Below are 23,266 nucleotides of genomic sequence, written 5' to 3' on the forward strand. Positions count from 1 at the left end.
TTTTTCTTCTAAATACTCATTTTACTGTTGTCCTTGTCATATTGCATTTAATTAAAAAAAAACAAAGTCATTGCATTTTCTGTTTCTAGTCAATAATTATCATCATCCTACTACTGCCGAACCTGCAATAAAAAAAAATCAAACATCATCGTCATAACAAGCAGCAATCAAATATTCACATACAAAAGTAAAAGTCCACACTTTAAAGATTCCTTAACTGCAATAAGTGTGTAACGATATTTTCCCACTTGAAACAGTTATTTTTTTTTTTATTATAAGCGTGAGGCATGTTGAGATTTGAGAAATATCGTAATAGACGAGTAATAGTGGTGAACTCTGTTTATCTACTGACTTTTATCCTTCCTTTTCAAACATTTGCAGAAAGTTGTGTTTATATGTCACGTCATCAGACATCATCAGTATTTTTTATGACGTCATAAGACATCATCGTCTTTTTTTACGACGTCACAATCATAAATTCTAAATAAATCAAGATAATTAAACGTCATTATTAATTTTCGACCAATTATTTGCTGAGAACAGATTTTTCACTAGTGACGAGAAATATTTTTATCACACTGCTCAGGAAATACGAAAATAGCATAAAAAAAAAATTTTTGGAAATCTGCATTGATTCATAAAAAACCAGTTTTTTTATAAAACACATTGACAACATATACCATAATTTATATTCTACAATGAAGTATTTTTGGCCTCACTGAAGAGACATGTATCGTCGAAATGCGCATCTGTCGCAAGAAAATTGGTACCGTTAATTTTATTACTCACTATGATGAACGATAACTGTTGCTTTTGCGGTATCCATTCCAAATTCATTCGTTGCTGTACAAGTAAGGATTCCAGACTCTTGCATATCAACTAACTCTATTAAATTACCATGACTGTGTATCTTATGTGGAGGTAGTGTATCAATATGATGAGAAAGCTAAAGGCAAATTTAACGTTTATATTTTAACTTAAAAAATGGTTTTATTGACATAATGTTTTTAAACAAATTAAAATAAATAAAATGTTGTTTACCCTTTAGAAGCAGTTATGTATTCATTATTGTTTATCTCTATTTCATTATTTGCTTGGACATTATTCACTATTCGTCATACATTTTATTTTTATATGTTGACTAATTGGAAAATGCTGACTTGCGCTGTATTGCAAAGGGGTCACTTTTCTGGGCGTGTTTGATTAACAAGACGTTGATTTTGTATTTACACTGTGTCTTAGATCAAAATCAGTTGATGTTCACTTGTGTTAATATGTCTTTTGGTTTAGTTAAGCAATCTTAAATAATATTTTATAGTGTGTATTTCTATGTTGTGAATAATGTTAAACTTTTATTTCAAATAAGGGTAAAGGTTATCTATTAAAACGTGTAAACCCGCTGCATTGTTTTGCGACTGTTCTTATGTAGTCAGAAATCTGATGTTCAGTAGTTGTCGTTTGTTGATGTGGTTACTGGTGTTTCTCGGTTGTTGTTGTTTTTTTTAAATTTATATATAGATTAGACCCGTTGGATAATACATTTGAATGATTTTACCATGGTCATTCTAGGTGGCCGTTATAGCCTGCTGTTCAGTGTGAGCCATGGCTCCGTGTTGAAGACCGTACTTTGAGATCTTTAATGGTTTACCTTTACATATTGTTACTTTGATTGAGAGTTGTCTCAATGGCACTCATTCAACATCTTCTTATATTTATTTGATGATAAATTATGAACACAGTCTTGTTTTTAAATTTGTATGACAATGAAGTGTTTTAAACTTGAAGTTTACATACTGAATTTGCCAAATGTTAATGTCTAATAATGATAGGTTCTTACTGATGCAAAAGTCCATGTGATCATTGGAACAGGATGGCCTGTCGCAGAACAGGTAAAGTTATGAGATATACCTGCCTTTCCCGAATAAACCAAAGGAGACGTAAGGAGTTTGGGAGAATCTGTAAAATGCAAATACCAAAAGGAATACAAATATACATTGTACATTAAATAGATGAATAAAGCATACAAAAATTCGGTGAAATGCTACAAATTATAGAATAATATATCTCGTTTGGATTTTTAATTCATAAAAAACAGTTATAAATTTCCTGTGCCCGCATATAAAGAAATATATTGATGTTGTTGTTGGGTGGAAAAACTGTTAGTTCATTATACAATACCTACCATAAGTAGCTTCCAGCATTATATTTGCTCGACTTGATCCTATATCATTTGTAGCTATACAGACGTAAAGACCAGTAGCTTCACTAGTAACATTTGAAATGAGCATGACACCGCCTGATATTTTAACACCAGGAATATTTCTACCCTACAGAAAATATACAAATACAATACAGATTAAATTTTTACAAGTGGTAAAGTCTTTAAAATTGTTGAAATAACTTGTATTATTTAGGAAACAGTGTATGTGTCAACGATTTCGTATTTCCTATCATTTATTACTAGCTTTATTTCGAATATGAATATAAGAAAACCAGTTAAATCAATTAAATTTCAAGAAAAAAACATTAATTGGACCCCTTGAATAAACTTCAGAATGGAAATGGGGAATGTGTCAAACCGACATTAACCCGATCTTAGAGCAGACAACAACCGAAGGCCACGAATGGATCTTATGTAGCGAGAAACTCCCGCACCCAGGGGCGTCCTTCAGCTGGCCCCTAAACACATATGCCTACTAGTTCAGGGAAAATGGACGTCATACTAAACTCCGACTGATACACACGAAACTAAAAAAAATTACACTAGACTAACAAAGGGCAGAGGCTCCTGGCTTGGGACAGGCGCACAATTACGGCGGGGTTAGAACTGTTTTTGAGATCTCGACCCTCCCCCTATACATTTAGCCAAAAGAGAAAAACAACTGCACAATAATAAGCACAGTAACACTCAGGTCAAAAAAGTCTGAGTCTGATGTCAGAATATGAAACAAAAGAAAATTTACAAAATAACAATAACACATAAATAGCAACAGACTACTGGCAGTTACGGACATGCCAGCTCTAGACCATACTTACACTGATGGAAAGATTATGTCTTCATCATATGCATATCAAGCACACACCCCCTGTTAGGGGTTTAATATTATATCATCATGAAATATTTGAGACGAATATAACCCGTGTCAAGAATATTGCCATAAAATAACTTGTAATAAAATACATTCCTTTTCTCTTGAATTTGACAATAAAAAGCAATGTGTAGAACTACTTGGCAAACGAAATCTTTTTATGAAACATCAATCTGGAAGATCTCATTAAAGTGCTACATTCTAAAATAGGTAAATTAACAAAACTTTCTATTGTAAAAACACTTTAATTGAAAAATCTCCACTATTATCTGCGTAATATCCCCTGATGTTGCAAGTACGAAGAAAAAAATTATATAATCAAACACAAGTATTGTGTTTTATAGAAAATACAGCCATAAATATGCCAAAAAATATGTACAAATCTTCTCTATTAACATGCAAAACACATAGTACATGAATTATCTACTAATTTCATAATTTGCATATTTATAGACCAATTGTTATTTACCCTTCACAATTCTAAATGGAGGAAAACACACCAGCCACCTACGAATGAGACTTTTGAATAAGACTTATCGCCTTGTTTGTACTGACATTAACAATACAAAAAAGTAAAATCACAAAAATACTGAACTTAGAGGAGAATCCCATCGGAAAGTCTATAATCAGATGGCAAAATCAAATAACAAAACACATAAAAAACGAATAGACAAGAACTGTCATATTCCGGACTTGGTATAGACAATTTCAAATGTAGAAAATGGTGGATTAAACCTGGTTTTATAGTGCTAAACCTCTCAATTGGTTGACAGTCTCATCAACAGATACTATGTGTGCAACATAATATGCGTTCTCGTCCTGTGCACCTTGAATTCTCAGATTATGGTGTGGTTCGTGTAGATCAGTCATTGGTTTTCTTTTTTGCGTTTTGCAAATTGCTATTTTTCTTGTTACCGTGTTCAGTCTTCCAAAGGGATTTCCAGCTATGTTAAAAAAAAACAAGTTTAAATATCATTTTGGGTTTTTTTTTCGCCTCATTACATATAGTTTATATGATAAGCGTAAAAATGACTAACGACATACTTAAATTAATGAGAGAAGAAAAAACCTGAGTAACCTGATTGTATTCCCATCTGACACTTGGTATTGGGTATCCAGTTACATTACATACAAGCCTAGCATCTGTGTAATATTTCACGATCACTGTGGATGGTGCAGATATAACTGGTGCAACATATGGTCTTGTTGACTGTGCTGTTAAAATTTGAAACATCTTTTTATTAAATGACTTGCATGTACATGCAAACAAAAACTTTTTTATTAAGCTTTCATAAATGTAAATACTAAATATTGATAAGCTTTATTTCTGAATGTCTAATTAACATTACATTTTATTAGTTTTGAGAGGTATCGATGGAAAGGCGGTCTATGTTTTTTCTACTACTGTAACCACTAGTCACAGTAACAATTAACAATCCTCCAACAATCAAAGCTGACCGTCACTAAATAACACAAAAGTGATTCCTATAGGTGGGGTTAAAACACTAACCCTCACCTAATCATTATTTGATATGGTTGGTTTCCATGTAAGTGCACCAATCAGCCTGAACATAGCAATGTACATAATATATATATTTTTTACAGTTCGAACGACTTATTAAGAAATGAAAGTATGAACCATTGCATACCTTAGTTTGTTATCAATGAAATTCAGGTCGTCTTGTTTTAAATGACAATTCTTCTCTCGTCTTGTCATTTATTGGCTTTTAATAAATGAATTGTTCAACGTTCTCGTTTCCCTTCATATTACAGACAAGTTGGTAATTGTGAAGGAAATGTAATATGGTTTAATTCCATTCCAAACAGATAAAGTTTAGAACAAACACATTTGTTTTTCTAATTGCCATCTTATGGCAGTGGCTAAATGTTTACAAAATTATAATCCTGGTACCTTTGATAACTATTACTTACAAGCAACAATAATGTTGACAGCTTTGATGTCGGTCCCGACACGGTTTTTAGCTGTACATGTATAATAACCTTTATCTGCCATTGTTACATTTTGGATTACCAGGAAATGTCCAATTTGTCGAACGTTTGGTTGAAACTTGGCCTAAAAGTTAAAATCGATTCGTTTGGTTCGAACAAATTAACTATTATAATAAAACATATATACTCACAACAACTATGTCCAGTTGTAAATTAATATATAAATAAGAAGATGTGGTATGATTGTCAATGAGACAATTATTCAACAGATCAGAATAAATTTAATGTATATTAACTATATAGGATGTTATGTTTATTCTTGAAAGTAATTTTTATCTGAACAAATCACCGCGTTAATCTTCAAATGTTTTCTTATTGTTAATGTAATGATTGGAAATATGCAGGATGAAATAAATTGATCGCTTTTGTGTAGGTTTTTTTATATGCATATAATGCATACATTCGGTAGTTGCCTATTTTATTTATCATGTGGTTTTGTGTAAATATTTCGGAATTTGACGAGACTGTCTTACAAGTGAGAGGTTTAGCGCTTTAAAACAAGGTTCATTCCACCATTTTCTACATTTGAAAATGCCTGTACCAAGTCAGGAATTCGTTTGAGGTGTTTTGTCATTTGATTTTCTATGTGATTAGGGACTTTCCGATTTAATTTTCCTGTCATTTCTATATTTTTGTGATTTTACTTTTTTTCGACTAAGAAAATAAGCAACCTAAGCGTTGTATACTGCTGACGCCATTTATACCTAAACCAGAGATATTCTCCAACGAAATAATCCGTGGTGGCAAACACAAGTTATCACACCACAACCCATCACACTATCCATACAGACATTACAATAGATACAAGAAGATGTGGTATGAGTCTCAATGAAACTCTCCATTTCAGTCAGAATTTGTAAAAGAGAACCTTTAAAGGTCAAAGTACGGTCTTCAACACGAAGCTTTGGCTCACACTAAACAGTAAGCTATAGAAGGCCCCACAAAAACTTGTATAAAACATTTCAAAAAGAAAAACCAATTAACATTTATTAACCACATCAACAAATGACATCAACGGAGCATCAGGTTCCTGAATTATAACAGGTGCAAGCAATTAAATATAAAGTTCGCAACATTTTAATAGGTACCAACCGTCACCCTTACATAAAACACAAGTGTAACTATGAATGCATTCTGAGCAAATATTTATATTGCTTTTAAAGAAAGGAACGAAATGAGGTCTATAAACATGAACTGCTTCTCCATTTCTAGTTATATACTAATCTTACTATAGTTGACGTCTTACATCAATTTCCTCCCAAGTGACTACAGGTGCAGGAATACCTTCAGCAAAACATGCAATCTTTAAAACAGGGGTACCTTCAGTAACAGTCGTTTCTGATATCAAGTTTATTTTTGGAGTTTCGGGTACCGTTGTCCCTGAAAATATACAGTTGATTGGAACAATTGTAAATGTAAGGTTTTTCTTTAATAAAGCTGTACTTTAAAAGATCTAACTGATAATCAAGCTTTGATTAAAATATCAGGTAACAGGTCTTGGGTAAATAAATCTTTATAAAACTAGGAATATGTGGTATGATAGCCATTAAAACAATTATACACCAACGTTATATGGAATATACATCAACGTTATAAGGAAGTGTATGGAAGCATTCATACTCAACAAAACGTGTAACCTGTTGTCAACTGATTATTCACTGTATCGGTTTGTATTCAGTTGTTAGCGTTTAATTTGAGTTTTCTCATAATAATATAACAGACAGCAGCAAAATGCACTCACTAAATATCCTTCAAGACCGTGAATATGATGATCACTCTCAGAAGCACTGCTTACGATTTTTTAAGGCTCCTCTACATAGTTACAATTATAGCATCAATATATGTTATCGATGCAAATAAAACCACAATGTTTTTTGAGAATCGAAATTTCCAATTACCATCCCTCTTTTGAGAATATATTTTAAAGTGTAATTTATATCGGATGAGATCAAGGAGACAATATAAAATGAAGTCTGATTTAAAATACTACAAATTACGAACCCACAAACTTGTTGAAAATCCATAGCATAAGAAGAGAAAGGACTGATCGATCTGAGTAAATATATTATAACACCAACCTAGTTCACAGTTTTTGCCAGAGTCACCGTCAAGACATTCACATTTGTATCCATTAAACTGGTCGACACAGGTGGCACCATTCTGGCATGGATGAGAAGCACATTCGTCAATTTCTAGTAATGTAAAATAAACAAACTGTCATCAGTTACTTGTAGTATTTGCATAATGTCAATAGTGAATATTAGTTCAAGTAAGAAAACAATACCGATGCACCTTTTGATATGTATGACATCTTATTTTGTTGCATCCTCAGAGCAATACATTATTAAGACATAATATATACATATACTTTCATTATTAAATTGGTTCATTTCCTCACCATTGTTTTAACGATCAAACTAGTACTTCAGCCAATTTTGTTATAATGTCGATGTAAATAAACTCATCATAGATACCATGACTAAATTTAGTATATACTACAGACGCGCGTTTCGTCTACAAAAGACTCATCGTTGACGTTCGAATCTAAAAAAGTTAAAAAGGCCAAATAGTGTACGAAGTTGAAGAGCATTGAGGACGAAAATTCTTAAAGTTGTGCCAAATACAGCTAAGGTAATCTATGCCTGAGGTTGAAAAGCCTTAGTTTTTCAAAAAAAATAAAAAATTGTAAACAGCAAGTCTATAAATATAACCATATCAATGACAATTCATGTCAGCACAAAAAGTGCTGACTACTGGGCACACTACATAATTAAAATAGATCGGAATACCAGTTGCAAAATTTGGTTAATCAGTTATTTTTTATACATTTCAAAAGCAAGGTTAGTTTGGACAGTTGAAGCTCAAATTCAGTACCAAAGTTTACACAAGAAGTCGACTAGAAGCTTGTGTTCAGTTTAGGACATTCAAAAATTGTGTCATTCTATAGATTATACACAACCCCACATTAATGTGCATTGATCGCAAACACTAATTTGTTATTTTTGTACATATGACCTATATTCCTAAGTATGTAAGTGTGTAGTATAAACAATACCTGTCTCACAGTGAACACCATGAAATCCAGCTATACAGGAACAGGTATAACTGTTAACACCATCATTACATGTACCACCGTACTGACAAGGATTACTTGCACACTCGTTAATATCTGTAATAAAAATAAGGATTATCTGGAAGTTGATATTGGTTTTCAAGAGTGTTTTATTCTAGATAGTGTTTTAGTTTGTAATTATATCTAAAAAAAATATGGTACGTCATTGTGTAATCACTCAAGGTTTGTTTTATTTGCACAAATCGGTACTTTTGATGATTTATGTTTCAAATAATTTCCAGTCTGAATTCCGTAATGATAATCTAGACGGATTTTACAGATAAGTGTAGAACGAACGAACAATGGACAGAATACAGAAACATAAGCATAAGCATACACATTGAAGAAAATAATACACTTGAAAGCTAACATATACCACATACAAAATGGTGAACTATTTGCATTGACCAAACCAACTATTTAACTTTTAGCTTTTGCATACCATCGGTTGATATTTAACGACGAATCAAACGCTTTCCGTTACAATCGGCCTAGCCATATTCAGATGTACATTTTATGTTTCACATGAAACCAAAACTGAGTGTCACCTCAGGAAAAAACTCTTTTGATATTTTGGTTAAAAAATGGTTTAAATTATGAAAAATAGCCATCATTAGGCTAACACTATAAGCATTTATATAATAACATGCAGATTTTGGAAGAAAGATTTATTTTTTTATGTAATAAATTGTGTTTAAAAGCTGTCTAATCTTTTTAATGGTTGCCCTCAAGACATGATCACCAGTTTCAGATTTTTTATCATTGACAAAGACAACAAAATATGTTTAGAATTAGTGAATATCAAACATTTTAATTGGAAAAAAATGACAAGAACAAGATATTTCAAACAACAGTAGCTTTCTTTGATCATTAATCTGATCAAACGGCACATTTCCCATTTCCATTCTCAATTTTATTGTGATTATGTCTACGGACAAGACATTTTATTGATATTTAATTGAATGCTTTAAAAGTTGATTGTAAAAGTTAACATTAAAAGTTACCAATGATTTTTAAGCTGTGTCTTTTTTAATTTTGGAGAATATAAAAATGTACCCATAATTCTTTACATATCTCAAAAATGTATTGATTAGGTCGACTTGAACTGAAATCCATCAAAAGAAGAACAATAGTTATTTGATTCAAAAACCTTAAGCGTAATATAGTAACCAACGGCAGCCAATACAGTTCAACGTTTGGGCATATACATAATGTGGCAGTTTGAAGCATGTGACTGTAATAGCACGAATAAAGCTTTGCTATAAGTTGTCATACTTCGCATACCTGGATTGAAAGATACACACCAAGAAGATTGGTTTTCGATCAATTACTAAAGGGTTTTAATAAGCTGCTTACATGGATAACTGAAAAAAAAACATTCCATTTACAATATACATACTCTTTTCACAGTGCACACCGGCAAAACCAGCCTTGCAGCTACATGTGTATTTATTTACTCCATCATGACATACACCTCGGTGTTGACATGGATTGCTACTACACTCATTTATGTCTGAATATAGAAAAGAGCAGATAAATAATTAGAATAATTCCTATTGTCAGAAGACGGGAAAACACGAAAAAAATTATCAGTCCACAAAACGAAAAGTTCCTAAGCAAATAGCAAAATCAAAAGCTGAAACAAATCGAACAAACAATTAGCTATGATATTCCTGACTTGGTAGAGGCAATTTCTACAATAGAAAATCTATTGAGCTCTGCTAATAAAAATATCATGTGTGTCTGATAATTTTAATACATCAACTGCCTGATAAAGGAATTAGGGAGTGAAACTGACATATTCTCTATCAACGTCATCAACATTGAATATGAGAATTGATGGACAAACACAAATGTCATGTTTTGGGACTCTTTTGGATGTTTTCATTGCATATGTGTTATATCTGTATTGATTGAAACTTTAGTGTGTGACGACATGACTACTGCTTTCAAATTGATTGACACTTAGCTTTAAAGATAAGCTGTTACAGCATTGTATTATGTAAGCTTTTTAGCGAAAACAATCATATGGCTCAACTAAAAAACAATAAGTATCGCATTTATTTCATCGACGTTTACATTAGCGATACTACAAATACTATCAAAGCAGATTTTATCTTGACTCTTAAGTGATGCCATCACTCCATTGTACATAAAGCATAAATACATACATTAAGGAGATAGGTAAGTAATATGGAATATACAGATTTTCCAATTTTTAGTTTTAATGCTACGTTTGACAGACATGTAGTTATTTGATCGCTGTAACTATCACTGACTTGCATCATGCATTATATGATTAGTGTTTCAAACATATAATTATATGTTGAGTGTCTAAATTAAAGTGATTATTTTGTCATACAAGATTACAACTAGTGTTACAAATATCATTTTTTTAATTGTTATTTTGTTTGTTTCTTGATTATGATGTGACCAAAAAACAACACCAAAATGGCTGTGTGATTAAATTGCAGTAATTGTTGTAAATAATCATTGATACCTGTTTCACAATTGACACCAGTATATCCCCTCGCACAGCTACAGGTGTATTTATTTACTCCGTCATGACAAACACCTCCATGTTTACATGGTCGACTAGCACACTCATTAATATCTGTATGATGAAAAGTAAATAAAGTGTCAAGGGCATTCCCAGTTTTCCAACAATTGTCGATTCGCGATATGGTCTAACCATAATTTTACTATGGAAAGTTAGAAATGTCAAATGTTTAAAGTATTCCGATTTTTACGTGGTACTTTATTATATTATTAGCATTTTCTATATAGTTTTATCTTTTATTGACTTTTATATACTTCTTTGGAGCTTATTATTCAGAAGTGGGGGGAAAATAACAACATACGTTGTCAATTCTTACGAGAGACAAGCGAGAATGAGCTAATGCTTTAACAACTTGTCAGAAATATTCACAATGATTGAAATAGTGAAAACATATATGGTTTATAGCTATTTTTTCACATTAAAGCATAAGTGATAGAAGATATAACATAACAACGTACTTGTCTGACAACTTGCCCCTGAATATCCTCGTACACAGGTGCAGGTGTACTTATTTACACCGTCATGACACGTGCCACCATGGAGACAGGGGGTTTTGGCACACTCATTTATGTCTAAAAAATTTAATTTGTTAAACAGATAGGTAGTATACATATGCATGTATGTCACAATCAAATATTATCTAACTTTCAGATGTGTTCGTCTGTTTTTTTTTTTTTTGTTTTTTTTTTAATTCTTATTTCATACCTGACAGCATACCCGTTAAATAATGTGTACACAAATTAGGCCGTTTATTTTCTCGTTTTTCTCGTTTCACATTTGGCATTTCGGGGTTATTTATTACGAACTATGCAGTATTGGCTTTGTTTATTGTAGGAAGTAGCACAGTGATATATAGTTGTTACATTTTTATCATTTGATCTCTCTCGGAAAGTTGTCTCATTGGCACTCATATCTCAGTATTGTAATATAGATTTGTATCACGGCTTATAGAGACCTGTTGTTGTAATCAACACATTTTCCTTAGGTATTGACTTTATTGCGTAACAAAAACTAGACCACATATAACGGTGATGCCAGATGTTCCAAGGTAAGTAGTATTTAAATTATTTGGCAATAAAGGAAACATTAACTCTGTAGATAGCATAACATTATTCTGCATATACAACGAATGTCCATAACTTTATGAAATTCATTTCCTTTATTGTGTTATCTTTTATCATGATTATAATAATAAGTTTGTGGAATTTATTCTCTAAAAGTACAAACAATACAATATCAACATATGTTTTCAACTCTTAAGTGAGACAAACACAAATGAGTACATGCATTAAGAACGTTTAAGAAATTTTGGTAATGTTTCAACATATTTACTGTAGCTTTTTTCACATAAAAGCAGTAGGCGTAGTATATATAAAATAAAAACATACTTGTCTGACATCTTGAACCAGTATAACCTCGTAGACAGGTACACGTGTACTTATTTACACCGTCATGACACGTACCACCATGCTGGCAAGGAGTAGCGGCACACTCATTTATGTCTATAAAATTCAAGTTGTTAAACAGATTTGAATACTCTTCAAAGTTAGGAGAAAAATTGTAGAAAATGTTCCAACAGTGACGTTACTGTCAGGTATCAAGTGATCGAATAAACGTGAAAAAAAACTACTTTTTTTTATAATTTGCTAATTCCTTTGAATTTCGGTGTTGACATTCACGACAGTACTGCTTTTGTCTGCTCTATGGTCGGGTTGTTGTCTCTTTGGCGCATTCCCCATTTCCATTCTCAATTTTATGTATGCATAAGTATATCTGCTTCCTCTTAAACACATCTTTAATCAGACATCTACTTCAAAATAAAGTTTGAATTTACACACATACAATAAACTCCATATAAAACTCCCTTATTATGTATGGAACATCTCTATTTTACATGCTAAGGCAGAATTTTGTTTCTGTACAAAAAAAAATGTTACTGAACATTAAAGACTTGTTTAAACAGGAACAAGATTTTTAGAAGAAAAATCTATATACAATTAGTTATGTCAAAAAAAGTATCACATTCTAATGGAGACTGAACATTGTAATGTATAAAATCTAATATGTATGATGTTATAATAACACATAACTTTATTCACTCAACATTGCCAAAAAAGTACAAACGCTGATGATATATAGACCAATTTCTTGTTATCAAGGACATACCTGTCTCGCATCGTTTACCAGTATATCCGTGTAAACATGTGCATGTGTATTTATTTACACCGTCAAGACAAGTACCACCATGTAAGCACGGATTGCTCGCGCATTCATTTGTATCTACAAAACATCTCATAATTTTGGTTTGTGAAATTAGGGAACATGAGCATGTTTAATGCAACATAAACTATGTCCTGACCCAAGACTCCAGTATATGGATCGGTGATAGTCGTCCATTGTGTTTAATTTGAAAATCTGTACACTTTTTTTGTCGTTTGAATTGATTTAAATTTTGTAAAAATTTAACCTGTTACGAATTTGTAAAAAAGATATACTATGCATATTATAATTCTTAAAAGCACAGTCATGTAGTTGGGAATATTAAAGAAAAAATACTAAACTTCCATCTTTCTTGCGATTATTCTTGGTATTTTGAATATGTTTTTCATATTTCTATATTCATTTCGAAGTCCGACAAAGCAAGACTAGTATACAGTTATGTGAGATGAATTATAAAAATGATGCCAAGATCATAACTAATGCATAAATGAAGATGTGGAATGATTGCAAATGAGACAACTCTCTACAAGAGACAAAATGATACAGAAATTATCAACTAAGGGTAATAGAAGGGCCTTCAACAATGATCAAACTTACTTGTTTGACATTTTGTTCCACTATAGCCGTGTGGGCAAGTACATGTGTATGTATTTACACCGTCATGACACGTACCACCATGAAGGCAAGGATGTTTAGCACATTCGTTTATATCTAAAAAGAGATTACAGTTTTATGGGAAGAACAAACTTCTTTCAAACTTACCGCTGTAAAGATTGACAAAAATTAGAGCACTTAAACAGAGAAGACATAATTTGCTAGCAGTAATATTTTGATAAAAAAAATGTAAAAAGATTGTTTATGATTCGGATTTAAGTGTGTCCCATTCGAGTTACATTTTCTCTCATATCTATAAATGAAATGTTTCAAAGTTGTTGTTCGAAAAACATATTGGGTTCAAGATTACAAGCGCATCAAATGATTACCGTACATAAATCTATATTTGGCAAAATAGTAATCAAAGGAACCAGACTTATAATCTAATACGCCAGATACGCGTGTCTTCGACGACATAAGACTCATCAGTGACGCTTTCATTAAAATAGTTATAAAGCCAAAAAAGCACAAAGTTGAAGTGCATTTGATCTAAAGTTCCAAAACTTAATGAAATTACGGCTAAGCTAATATATGTCTGGGATAAGAAAATCCTTAGTACTTTTAATTATTCATAATTTTGTAAGCAGGAAAATTATAAAAATGACCATAAATTGATAGGCATGTCATCACCGAAGTGCTGACTTTTGGGCAAATACTTGAGGAATTTTGGGTCCACCAACTTTTTTTTAAATATTGTTTTGATCATCACTTCTGAATCTTTTTTTACGAAATGTGCGTGTAGCATAAAATGTTTTAACCCTGTATATATGATGCACTGAGGTAAATTGATCAATTTACCAAATAGAAATATACCATCGTCCTTCTGGTCAGGAATTTAAAGCAGTGTGAAAGTTACCATTACTTGTACATGTTACATGACTAAACAATTTCTTTTTTCTCATTCGATAAAGGCATAGAAAAAATCTTTTTATTTACCGCCGAGAAAGGTTAATATAAGATTTGAAACATCGCCCGTGTACGTAAAGATGAATATTATGAGGCAACTTCAATGACGTTGGTTTATGACTTTATATGAATTTGCATTGACAATGACTGAATACTAATTAACTCACTTGTCTCGCAACGATGTCCAGCAAATCCAGATCGACAGCTACATGTATATGAATTGATTCCATTATGACAATGCCCATGGTTTAGACATGGATTACTTCCACATTCGTTTATATCTGGTAAAATAAAACCAACTCATTAACTTAACCAAAAAAACATTCATAACGTATGGTAACTAGGTTGCCTATCTTAAAAAGAAAATACGTGTAAGTTTTAATGAAAGTATGTTTACCTAAGTGATAAATGGTTGTACTCTAAAAGCCGAAAACGGGTATCAAAATTCAGACGACCACATGCATAATCAGTAATGCAGTAGTTGAAATAATTCTTTACGTAATTGTCGATGTTTCCTTCGTATAAAAGAATTGATACAAACTTTACATTCATAACCCAGTTATTTCGCGACGAGAGGGATACACATGTGTAAAATTCATTCTCAATGTTATTAAGTTAATGAAGGTATTTGTCAATTCGCTATTTTAATTTGATTCGAAATTACATTGTGTAATTTCATTGTTAACAAGAACATAATCCGTTAGCTAAATGTAGAATTATTGCCGTTTTCGAACAATTGATGACAACATAGCATGTGTTCAAATAAGGGGCATATAAATAAGATTTTCCCCTTTATTTGTATGTACATATATTTAGTTAAATTATCACCAACACATGTACTATACGCAAAGAAAACGTCATCATGATCATTGTCAAACAGTACCAAGCGTTTGTATGGGTTTTCTGAAAAAAGAATGATTTTGCCGTTTGTCCAATCAGCATCACTGAATCAAAAAGCAATAGCAAACTGTGTTACACTCCGCCATAGAGGTATAATAACAAAGAATTCTTCAACATATATCTATATTGTAGTATAGCTTTACTCCCTCAGGCAAAGTTGACAAATGTTTGGCTTTGAGGGTTACTGATGAAGGTAAATCCAGAGAAGCGGTTCAGACGCATGGAATTATTAAACGTGCTGTTTTCAATTTTTTTACCTGTCTGACATACTGCTCCACTATATCCAGCTCTACATGTACACGTGTATCCATTACTTTTATCATGACATGCACCACCATGCTGACAAGGATTACTATGGCATTCGTTTATATCTATTATCAATATATAAAAAGTTATAAGATAATACTCTATATGTGTAATAAGATTGTGAAACAAACAATTATAACAAAAATAATCAAATGAAAATACAAATTAGGCAAAGTCCATTTAAGCTGTCAAACCCTATCAAACAACCGAACTAGGGAACACTAGTACCATATGACTCGGTACAGACATTTAAAAAGAAGCTGGTGTTATAGATTGTTAGACAACCAATTAGTATAATTGTTGTTGATAGTTCCGTTATGTTGACGCAAAAGGTTAATAAAACAATAATATGGACCTAGCTGTTAAATGTTAAGCATACATCGCATAAATACACATGACTTGAACATTCAAGCATACATACAAACATTAATTTATATAATAATCAAATAGATATATATGACACAAATCGAGATTCAGCAACACAAACTGACTGAAGAATGCAAATATAGACACAATCTAATATACCAAATTCACTAACAAAAGCGGTTGTAGATTTATATATATAAATTTATATCGACACCAGATAAAGGCAAACAAAACAGTGGCGAAATATACCAGAGGGACAGTCAAACTCATAGATCTAAAATAAGCTGACAACGCCGTGGCTAAAAAATAGAAGACAAACAGACAAATAATAGTACACAATACATAACTTAGAAAACTGATATAGAATAAGCAACACGAACGCCACCAAAAACTTGTGTTAGTAGTAGCGTGATATAGCAGAAAAAAATCAATAAACTGCGCTCTCTGCACAACATCTTACTATGACTTTGCAATCCATAACTCCACTTTAATTAATTAAGTTTGTTTGATCTACAAAATGCTACATAAACAATAGTATAGCTTTATGCAGTACGTATCAGGATCGTGCGAGGTAATGTGCATTTTACGTGAAAGAAAATTAAAGTTTATTAATTTTAAACTTCCAAATGTATGACTATAATGTCATGTATATGAATGGAAAAAGTCCAGGTACATTGTTTTATAGAAGATCGGCCTTAGAACTTATGCAAGCTATTCTGTAGAACAAGCAGTTCTACTTCTTCTCATCAAAGTGATGAAAGAACATATGTATGAGTTTCTATTTGCAACTTTTAATTATAAGTTAATGGGTCTCTCATCAATCACAACATCTTAAACTGTATGCATATACTTCATACCAAGATAATCGTGTTATACATACATACTTGTTTCGCAACATTTTCCAGTATAACCTCCATTACAAGTACAAACTCCAAGCTTTTGGAATACTGGTATTACTTTGTATGTGCCATGTCTGATGCATGTAGACTGCGCATTACAGAATTCTGAAAGTGATGCAAACATAAAAATAAACTTTAATATATATGTAACAAATTGATCTGTAGAGGACTTACATTGCTGAAGCGCCAACCGATACTATAAACAGTTCGCAGATAGTATGCAAATATCAATTTCAAAAGTTACAGTATCAAATTGTTTTGAAAGTTGAAACAAGAATTGTTAAGTTTTATTAAAAGCTAATATCATAAATAATAGTTACTTGGTATAGATAATTTGCAATATATGTGAAATAACTTTCAGAGTGTGCATCAATACTGGAATAACAAAATATAATTAACTGTCAAAATCAGCTGTTCAGTCAGGGCTCTAATTTGAAACTGACTATAATTTCTGAAATTGTTAATCGACACACACTAAAAATAGTACATGTAAATAGTTTACCAGTATGATTTTAGATATTTCTAACCTGATATTAGGATAAATATGGATAACATAGAATGTAAAAGTAACTTTTGAATAAGGTAATTTTGTTGTACATGTGCCTATGAAATATCATTCCACATAACATCCAAGTGTGCAAAAGCGAAATAAGTATGGACTAGTTTTGCAGAAAATAAACGCCGGGAAATATGAATGGAATAAATGAATGAATAAAATTGAGAATGAAAATGGGGAATGTGTCAAAGAGACAACAACTCGACCATAGAACAGACAACAGCAGAGGGTCACAAATAGGTTTTCAATGCAGCGAGAAAATCCCGAAACCGGATGCATCCTCCAGCTGCCCCCTAAATAAATATATATACTAGTTCAGTGATAATCAACGCCATACTAAACTCCAAATTATTCACAAGAAACATAAATTAAAAGACAATTACAATCAACACCAAGGAGTAAACAAGGACTTAAAAACTAAAGGACAATTACATCAATAGTTATAAATAATAAATAAGAAACAACACGAACTCCTCTCAAAACTGGGAGAGAAATTAGGTGATCCGGATGAGTAAGCATTTCCTGCACCGTCTACGGCACCCATCGTGTTATTTCTCTGTTCAGTCGGTAATGATGGAAGGTTGTTATGACTGAGGAATAATATCAGATAAATCCTATGATTTCTGACACACTTTTTTCATCATGGTCAATCAGCTCATGATGGCGACCGTAAAATGTCTTTAGTGATGACCCTAATTTGATTGATTCATAGCCCTGTCTTAGCAACTTTTGAGAAAGCAGTTATCCTCGTTCAACAAAATCAACGTACTTTGAGCTAGCTCTAGAGTAACGTATCCATTGAGACACATATACTCCATATGCTGGTGCCGCTGGGATTTTGCTACACAGAAATGGAAAGTTGACTATAGGAAAATAAAAATCTTCGCGTTTGTCACAAACTTTGGTATTCAACCTACCATCAGTAGTCATTTCGAGAAAAAGGTCTAAATATGAAGCAGATTTATCTGTGTCGGTAGTATCTTTAATTTCAAGTTCACTTGGATATATTAAATATAAGTGACCACTGAATCTATTAGTATTAATAGACAGTACATCATCGATAGACCGAAAGGTGAGATTAAAATACTGGGATAGTTTCTTTTCTCCTTTCTCTTCAAGCCCTTGGATACATTCTGCTTCATATGAATACAAAAACAAATATGCAAGTAGATGAGCGCAATTTGTACCCTTTGGGATTCAAATAGTCTGTTGGAAGACCAAACCTCCAAATTTAATAGTCATGCATGGCAGTGATATCCTCTTCGGTGTATTTTTTCCTTGACTCTGTATAATATTTTCAAAGTAAATTTCTGCCCAAAACTAGATATATAAAACGTCTAGTACCCTTTTTGTTAAAGAAACATAAGCTGGCGAGTTTGAATCTACAACTTAGGAAAACTGAAAGTTTAGTTTGATAGGCTAATCAATGTACAAAGAGCATATGAGCAATTAATTCATGCAACGTATAATTCGTTGATACAAACAAAAGCCATAAGTTTTGATAATTCAATAGATAATTGTCTTTAACAGCGTGTAATATTTTAATACGAAAAGTCCTTAAATTCCAAAATTTCTAACAATCATAATTCTATGTTATGCTTAATTATGCATGCATGATCAGGTATAGGTTCAACATTGGTAGTTTGGATTCATTCATGTTCGTGAGTACCCATTTTCGTGGATTAAGGAACACTCACATATTCGTGGATATTTTATTTTGTGGTTTTACTAAAATATGCTTACAAGACTATAAAAATGTTGTCATTCGTTGCACATTTAATTTCGTGGTTCGTCTGTACCCTCAAAATCCACGAAAATTGGTATCCAACGAAAAAGAATAAATCCACAGTATATTTTAATTGCTCTAACTGCATACTTACGTGTACTGGCAGCATCAACATAGGTAAGGAGTGAAATGCAACCTAAATATATTGAAATATTTTGCTTACTTAAGAAAAAAAATTGGCAATCGTAGATTTGTTTATAGACACGGATAAATTATTGATATAATGAACAACCAATGGTCAAATAAAATAAAATCTACAGCTGTCATTTGTAATTTCGATCATCATAGGAAAACTACGGGGATGTTGTCAAAAATGACGCCCTTTTGATACGACACTGTTTTGGTTGGTCCGTTTTAGCCCCATACAAAAGTATATTCAATAGTGTATTATTCAATGATAAATTGAAAAACAATTACACTTTCACCTAAGACCACACTTATCTAGTTTGTAGTTCTTCGGACAAGAGCTATACAAAATGTCGGCAAGCAAGCTATTTTTTCTTGAAAATGCATGATTTTTTATGATGTGAGTGATCTACAAGTGAAGCGAACGGTTTATACATAACTTTGTTGTAATTGTCCGATTTGCAATTGATGTATATATAAGAACTAGTGTTACTTTATAGAAAAAGAAGTGAAACATGTTGTTATGCATATAATTGGATGTATTGGTGCCTTTACCAAACCCGACTTTCTTGTCATGAAAATAAGCGTTGTCTGCATGTATTTTCATTTAAATCCATACATGCAAGTGTATATATCAAGAAAGCAAAGCAGATGCAGTTTAAAAAGACGAATTATGTTAGTTAGGTAAATGACAGATGTTGAATGCTGAGAGTATTGCATAGTAATGCACAACCCCTATCAGTTAATTATCATTTGTGCTGGAACAAAATGCCAACTATATCTATTACTTGTCATGGTGTAAACTATATAGCAAATATCTAGTAAATATCTAAGTATGACAAATACAAAAATTATTAATTGACAGAATTTTCTAATTCAAAGGACCATAACTCTGGAAAAACCCCTCAAACCAGAACAAATCGAATTTGATCTGTATCTTATCAAGATAAAACTATATACTAATTGTTAAATCAACATCTTTAAGCATGACGAAAAAAAATGTTAGAAAACTGATTATTTGAGTCAATTTCGAAGTCCAAGGACCACAACTCTGCACAAAATCATCTGACTGGAACATGATTCGACCGTCCGTGATAATTGTTAATCAGTGAATTGTCATGCTAAAGCTGTATACCAATAATCAAATCAATATATTCATGCATAAAGAAAAAAAAGTATGGAAAACTGATAATTTTACTATTGATCAACATTATGAGTAAGGTGAATAATTCAGCAATATCATTAGAAAGATAGTTATATTGCTACGTATGTAGTTCGCAATGTATTAGAATATTCCCTTAAAATACATGTCAGCTCATTCATATCATTGTTTTGACTGAGCAAAATACTTTCTCATTTTGCGCCTTAAAGCAGCAATGCAGTTGAAACTCTTGAGCTTGACTAGAAAGTTGTTTGACCATTTTATTACCCATACCTAATTATAATGAGTATATCAATCACAATACCCCCAATTTGTTCTCGAAGGTTAGAACTCTCAAATGTTCCGTTGCAACATAATTCTGCTTGTATGACGATAGGCTCTAATGGGGATTATGGGTTTCATCAAAATTAAATAAGTCATACAAATGAATATTTATTGTATCTAAGATAGATACTAAGATATGGCTCTGTTGAAACAATTTTTTGATCTGGGATAACGATGGTTCTTACAAATATGGATGTGATTGTGGTAATTAGACAAAATATTTTCAATTTGTGTCTCCTGGAACAGGTCTTCACAGGTAAAACAATATGCTTTTAGGAGAGCTGTGTTCTTAATTACTACTTATCGACGACAGTGAGCTGACAAAACTACATGTTTGCACCCGAGTTTGTATCTTTTATTTACAAATCGATCGGATCAATATATGCACAAGAATAACGTCCGTGTGAAAAAAAATGTCAAGAGAAAATTATTTTGGAGTGGCATGTGACCCCAAAATATGCGGAAGGGGTTAAAACTTTTTGTTATTGAAAAGTCAATTGCTCCCACACAGGAGCGAACCCGTAGAACAATTAATGAAATAAGTGTGGTCTTAGGAAAGTTCTCTTTATCTAATGTTACTACTTTCTGCGGCGTACAAGAAGCACAAACACGCATGGGGTTACAATTGAAACCAGGATCATAAATATAATGTCACATTATTTAGCTGCAAAAGACATTAAAATCGTTTCGCTTACGTTTTATGACATTTTACACAGAAATAATAACTAAAAAGGACTGATTTGAATATTTTTTCATTATAATATGAATTACTGTTTTGTATTTGAAGCTTGACCTTCGTAGTTTGTACTGTGACAGTCGCATGCATAAGATGGGCGTAGCTCGGAACAGCCGATTTTGTGTGTTAAGACTTTGCTGGTTTACTTAGATATACTGTGGATGCGTTTTTTTTCTGAATATAAAGTGAAACAGATAAAGTAAAAGTTACATTAAAACGAATTTGTGATGCCGTTGACTTGGCTTAAACATTGTTAAAAGCATTGCATTTTTTATTACTTAATAATTGAAATGTGTGTTTCACCTTAATCTATAAAAACCTCAAATATGTCTTCGCCCTAAATAAAATTGAGAATACATGTATGGATTACTACTACGTTCCTAATCATTTTGTGATTTGTTAACGTGGATATATACAATACTTTGCTACGATTAAAGGTTCTAATGTTTTTTTAAAAAATCATTGATCACAGTGTTCAATATTTACTTGTGTAAAATGTGTGCTAGCAAATAAGGCAAAAACTTACCCAATATAAATAGATGCATGTCAATAGTTTTATAATAATCCACAGGTTTGCAATTATACTAGTATTGTAGTGTACCTGTATGATTTTGTTGAAGTCAGATAAGAGGTCATATGTATACATGTCAGTAGAATATTCGAAATCACGAACACTGTTATGGGAAGTTTTGTCAATCAGAAATTTAGACGTTCCCTATTTCCATTCTCAATTTTGTTTTATGATCTTTTTGAACACAAACTATTGTTACAAATAAAATTATATACATCCTGCCAGTTTCTAATCATCAAATGTGTGTTTGCAAATAAACAAATAAAAACGTACCTAATATAAATAGATTCATATCAATTGTTCTCAAATGAATTCTCGGGCTTACATGTATGCGATAAGACTAATATTGTAACGGTCAAGTAAGGAATTCTTATAGTCAGATAAGGTGACACATGTACATGACATTATGATATCATAACCACTAACACTCTAGCGGAAGTGTTTATACAATCTTTCTAGTTCGAAAAGTTTTCAAAATTTTTAGAATTTTATAATAGTTATCAATGATAATAAGTAAGTACGCCAGACGCGCGTTCGTTTACATAAGACTCATCAGTGGCGCTCGAATCAAAATATATTAAAAGCCAAACAATTATGAAGTTGAAGAGCATTGAGAATCCAAAATTCCAAAAAGTATTACCAAATACGGCTAAGGTAATCTATGCCTGGTATAACAATATTAACTGTACAAGTTTAATTGCAACAAAAGCCAATTACGACAGTTCATTTGTGAATATCTCTTTAATGATGCACAAGTAACATGTATTAGAAAAATCAGAATTCATAAAAACAGTTCTGTGTATTAAGTGTGCACAGTTAAGGCAGTAAAGGAGTCCTCCAATTTTTTTTTAAAATAACAGTTGTATCAAATATTTAATGAAATAAGCACATATAAAGTTTAACAAAGAATCCTTTGTATGCATTTTTATTGAAATTAATAAGTTTGTGTGACCTTATAATAATATGAGGACTGCTATTTATCA

The 23,266-nt window shown here is 32.0% G+C and overlaps 1 protein-coding gene across 2 annotated transcripts; it reads right to left on the reverse strand.

Annotated features, from left to right (window-relative positions):
* On the reverse strand, nt 1–22,651 carry LOC143052654 (uncharacterized). 2 transcript variants are annotated; one of them, XM_076225722.1, is made up of 20 exons: nt 22,557–22,651; nt 19,459–19,500; nt 17,008–17,127; nt 15,709–15,822; nt 14,719–14,832; nt 13,589–13,702; nt 12,938–13,051; nt 12,160–12,273; nt 11,230–11,343; nt 10,712–10,825; nt 9,611–9,724; nt 8,155–8,268; nt 7,178–7,291; nt 6,346–6,479; nt 5,022–5,163; nt 4,168–4,304; nt 2,183–2,327; nt 1,838–1,956; nt 790–946; nt 1–122 (listed from the first exon to the last, which is right to left on the reverse strand). In XM_076225722.1, exons 1-20 carry the CDS (start codon nt 22,573–22,575, stop codon nt 103–105), a joined length of 2,175 nt encoding a protein of 724 aa, XP_076081837.1. In that variant the 5' UTR covers nt 22,576–22,651; the 3' UTR covers nt 1–102. The 2 variants fall into 2 exon arrangements, with proteins under 2 accessions (XP_076081837.1, XP_076081838.1); XM_076225723.1 differs by lacking the exon at nt 22,557–22,651 and adding an exon at nt 22,239–22,327.
* Between the last annotated feature and the right edge of the window lie 615 nt (nt 22,652–23,266).

This window comes from Mytilus galloprovincialis, chromosome 11, assembly GCF_965363235.1.
Source record: "Mytilus galloprovincialis chromosome 11, xbMytGall1.hap1.1, whole genome shotgun sequence".
Taxonomy (NCBI): Eukaryota; Metazoa; Mollusca; class Bivalvia; order Mytilida; family Mytilidae; genus Mytilus; species Mytilus galloprovincialis.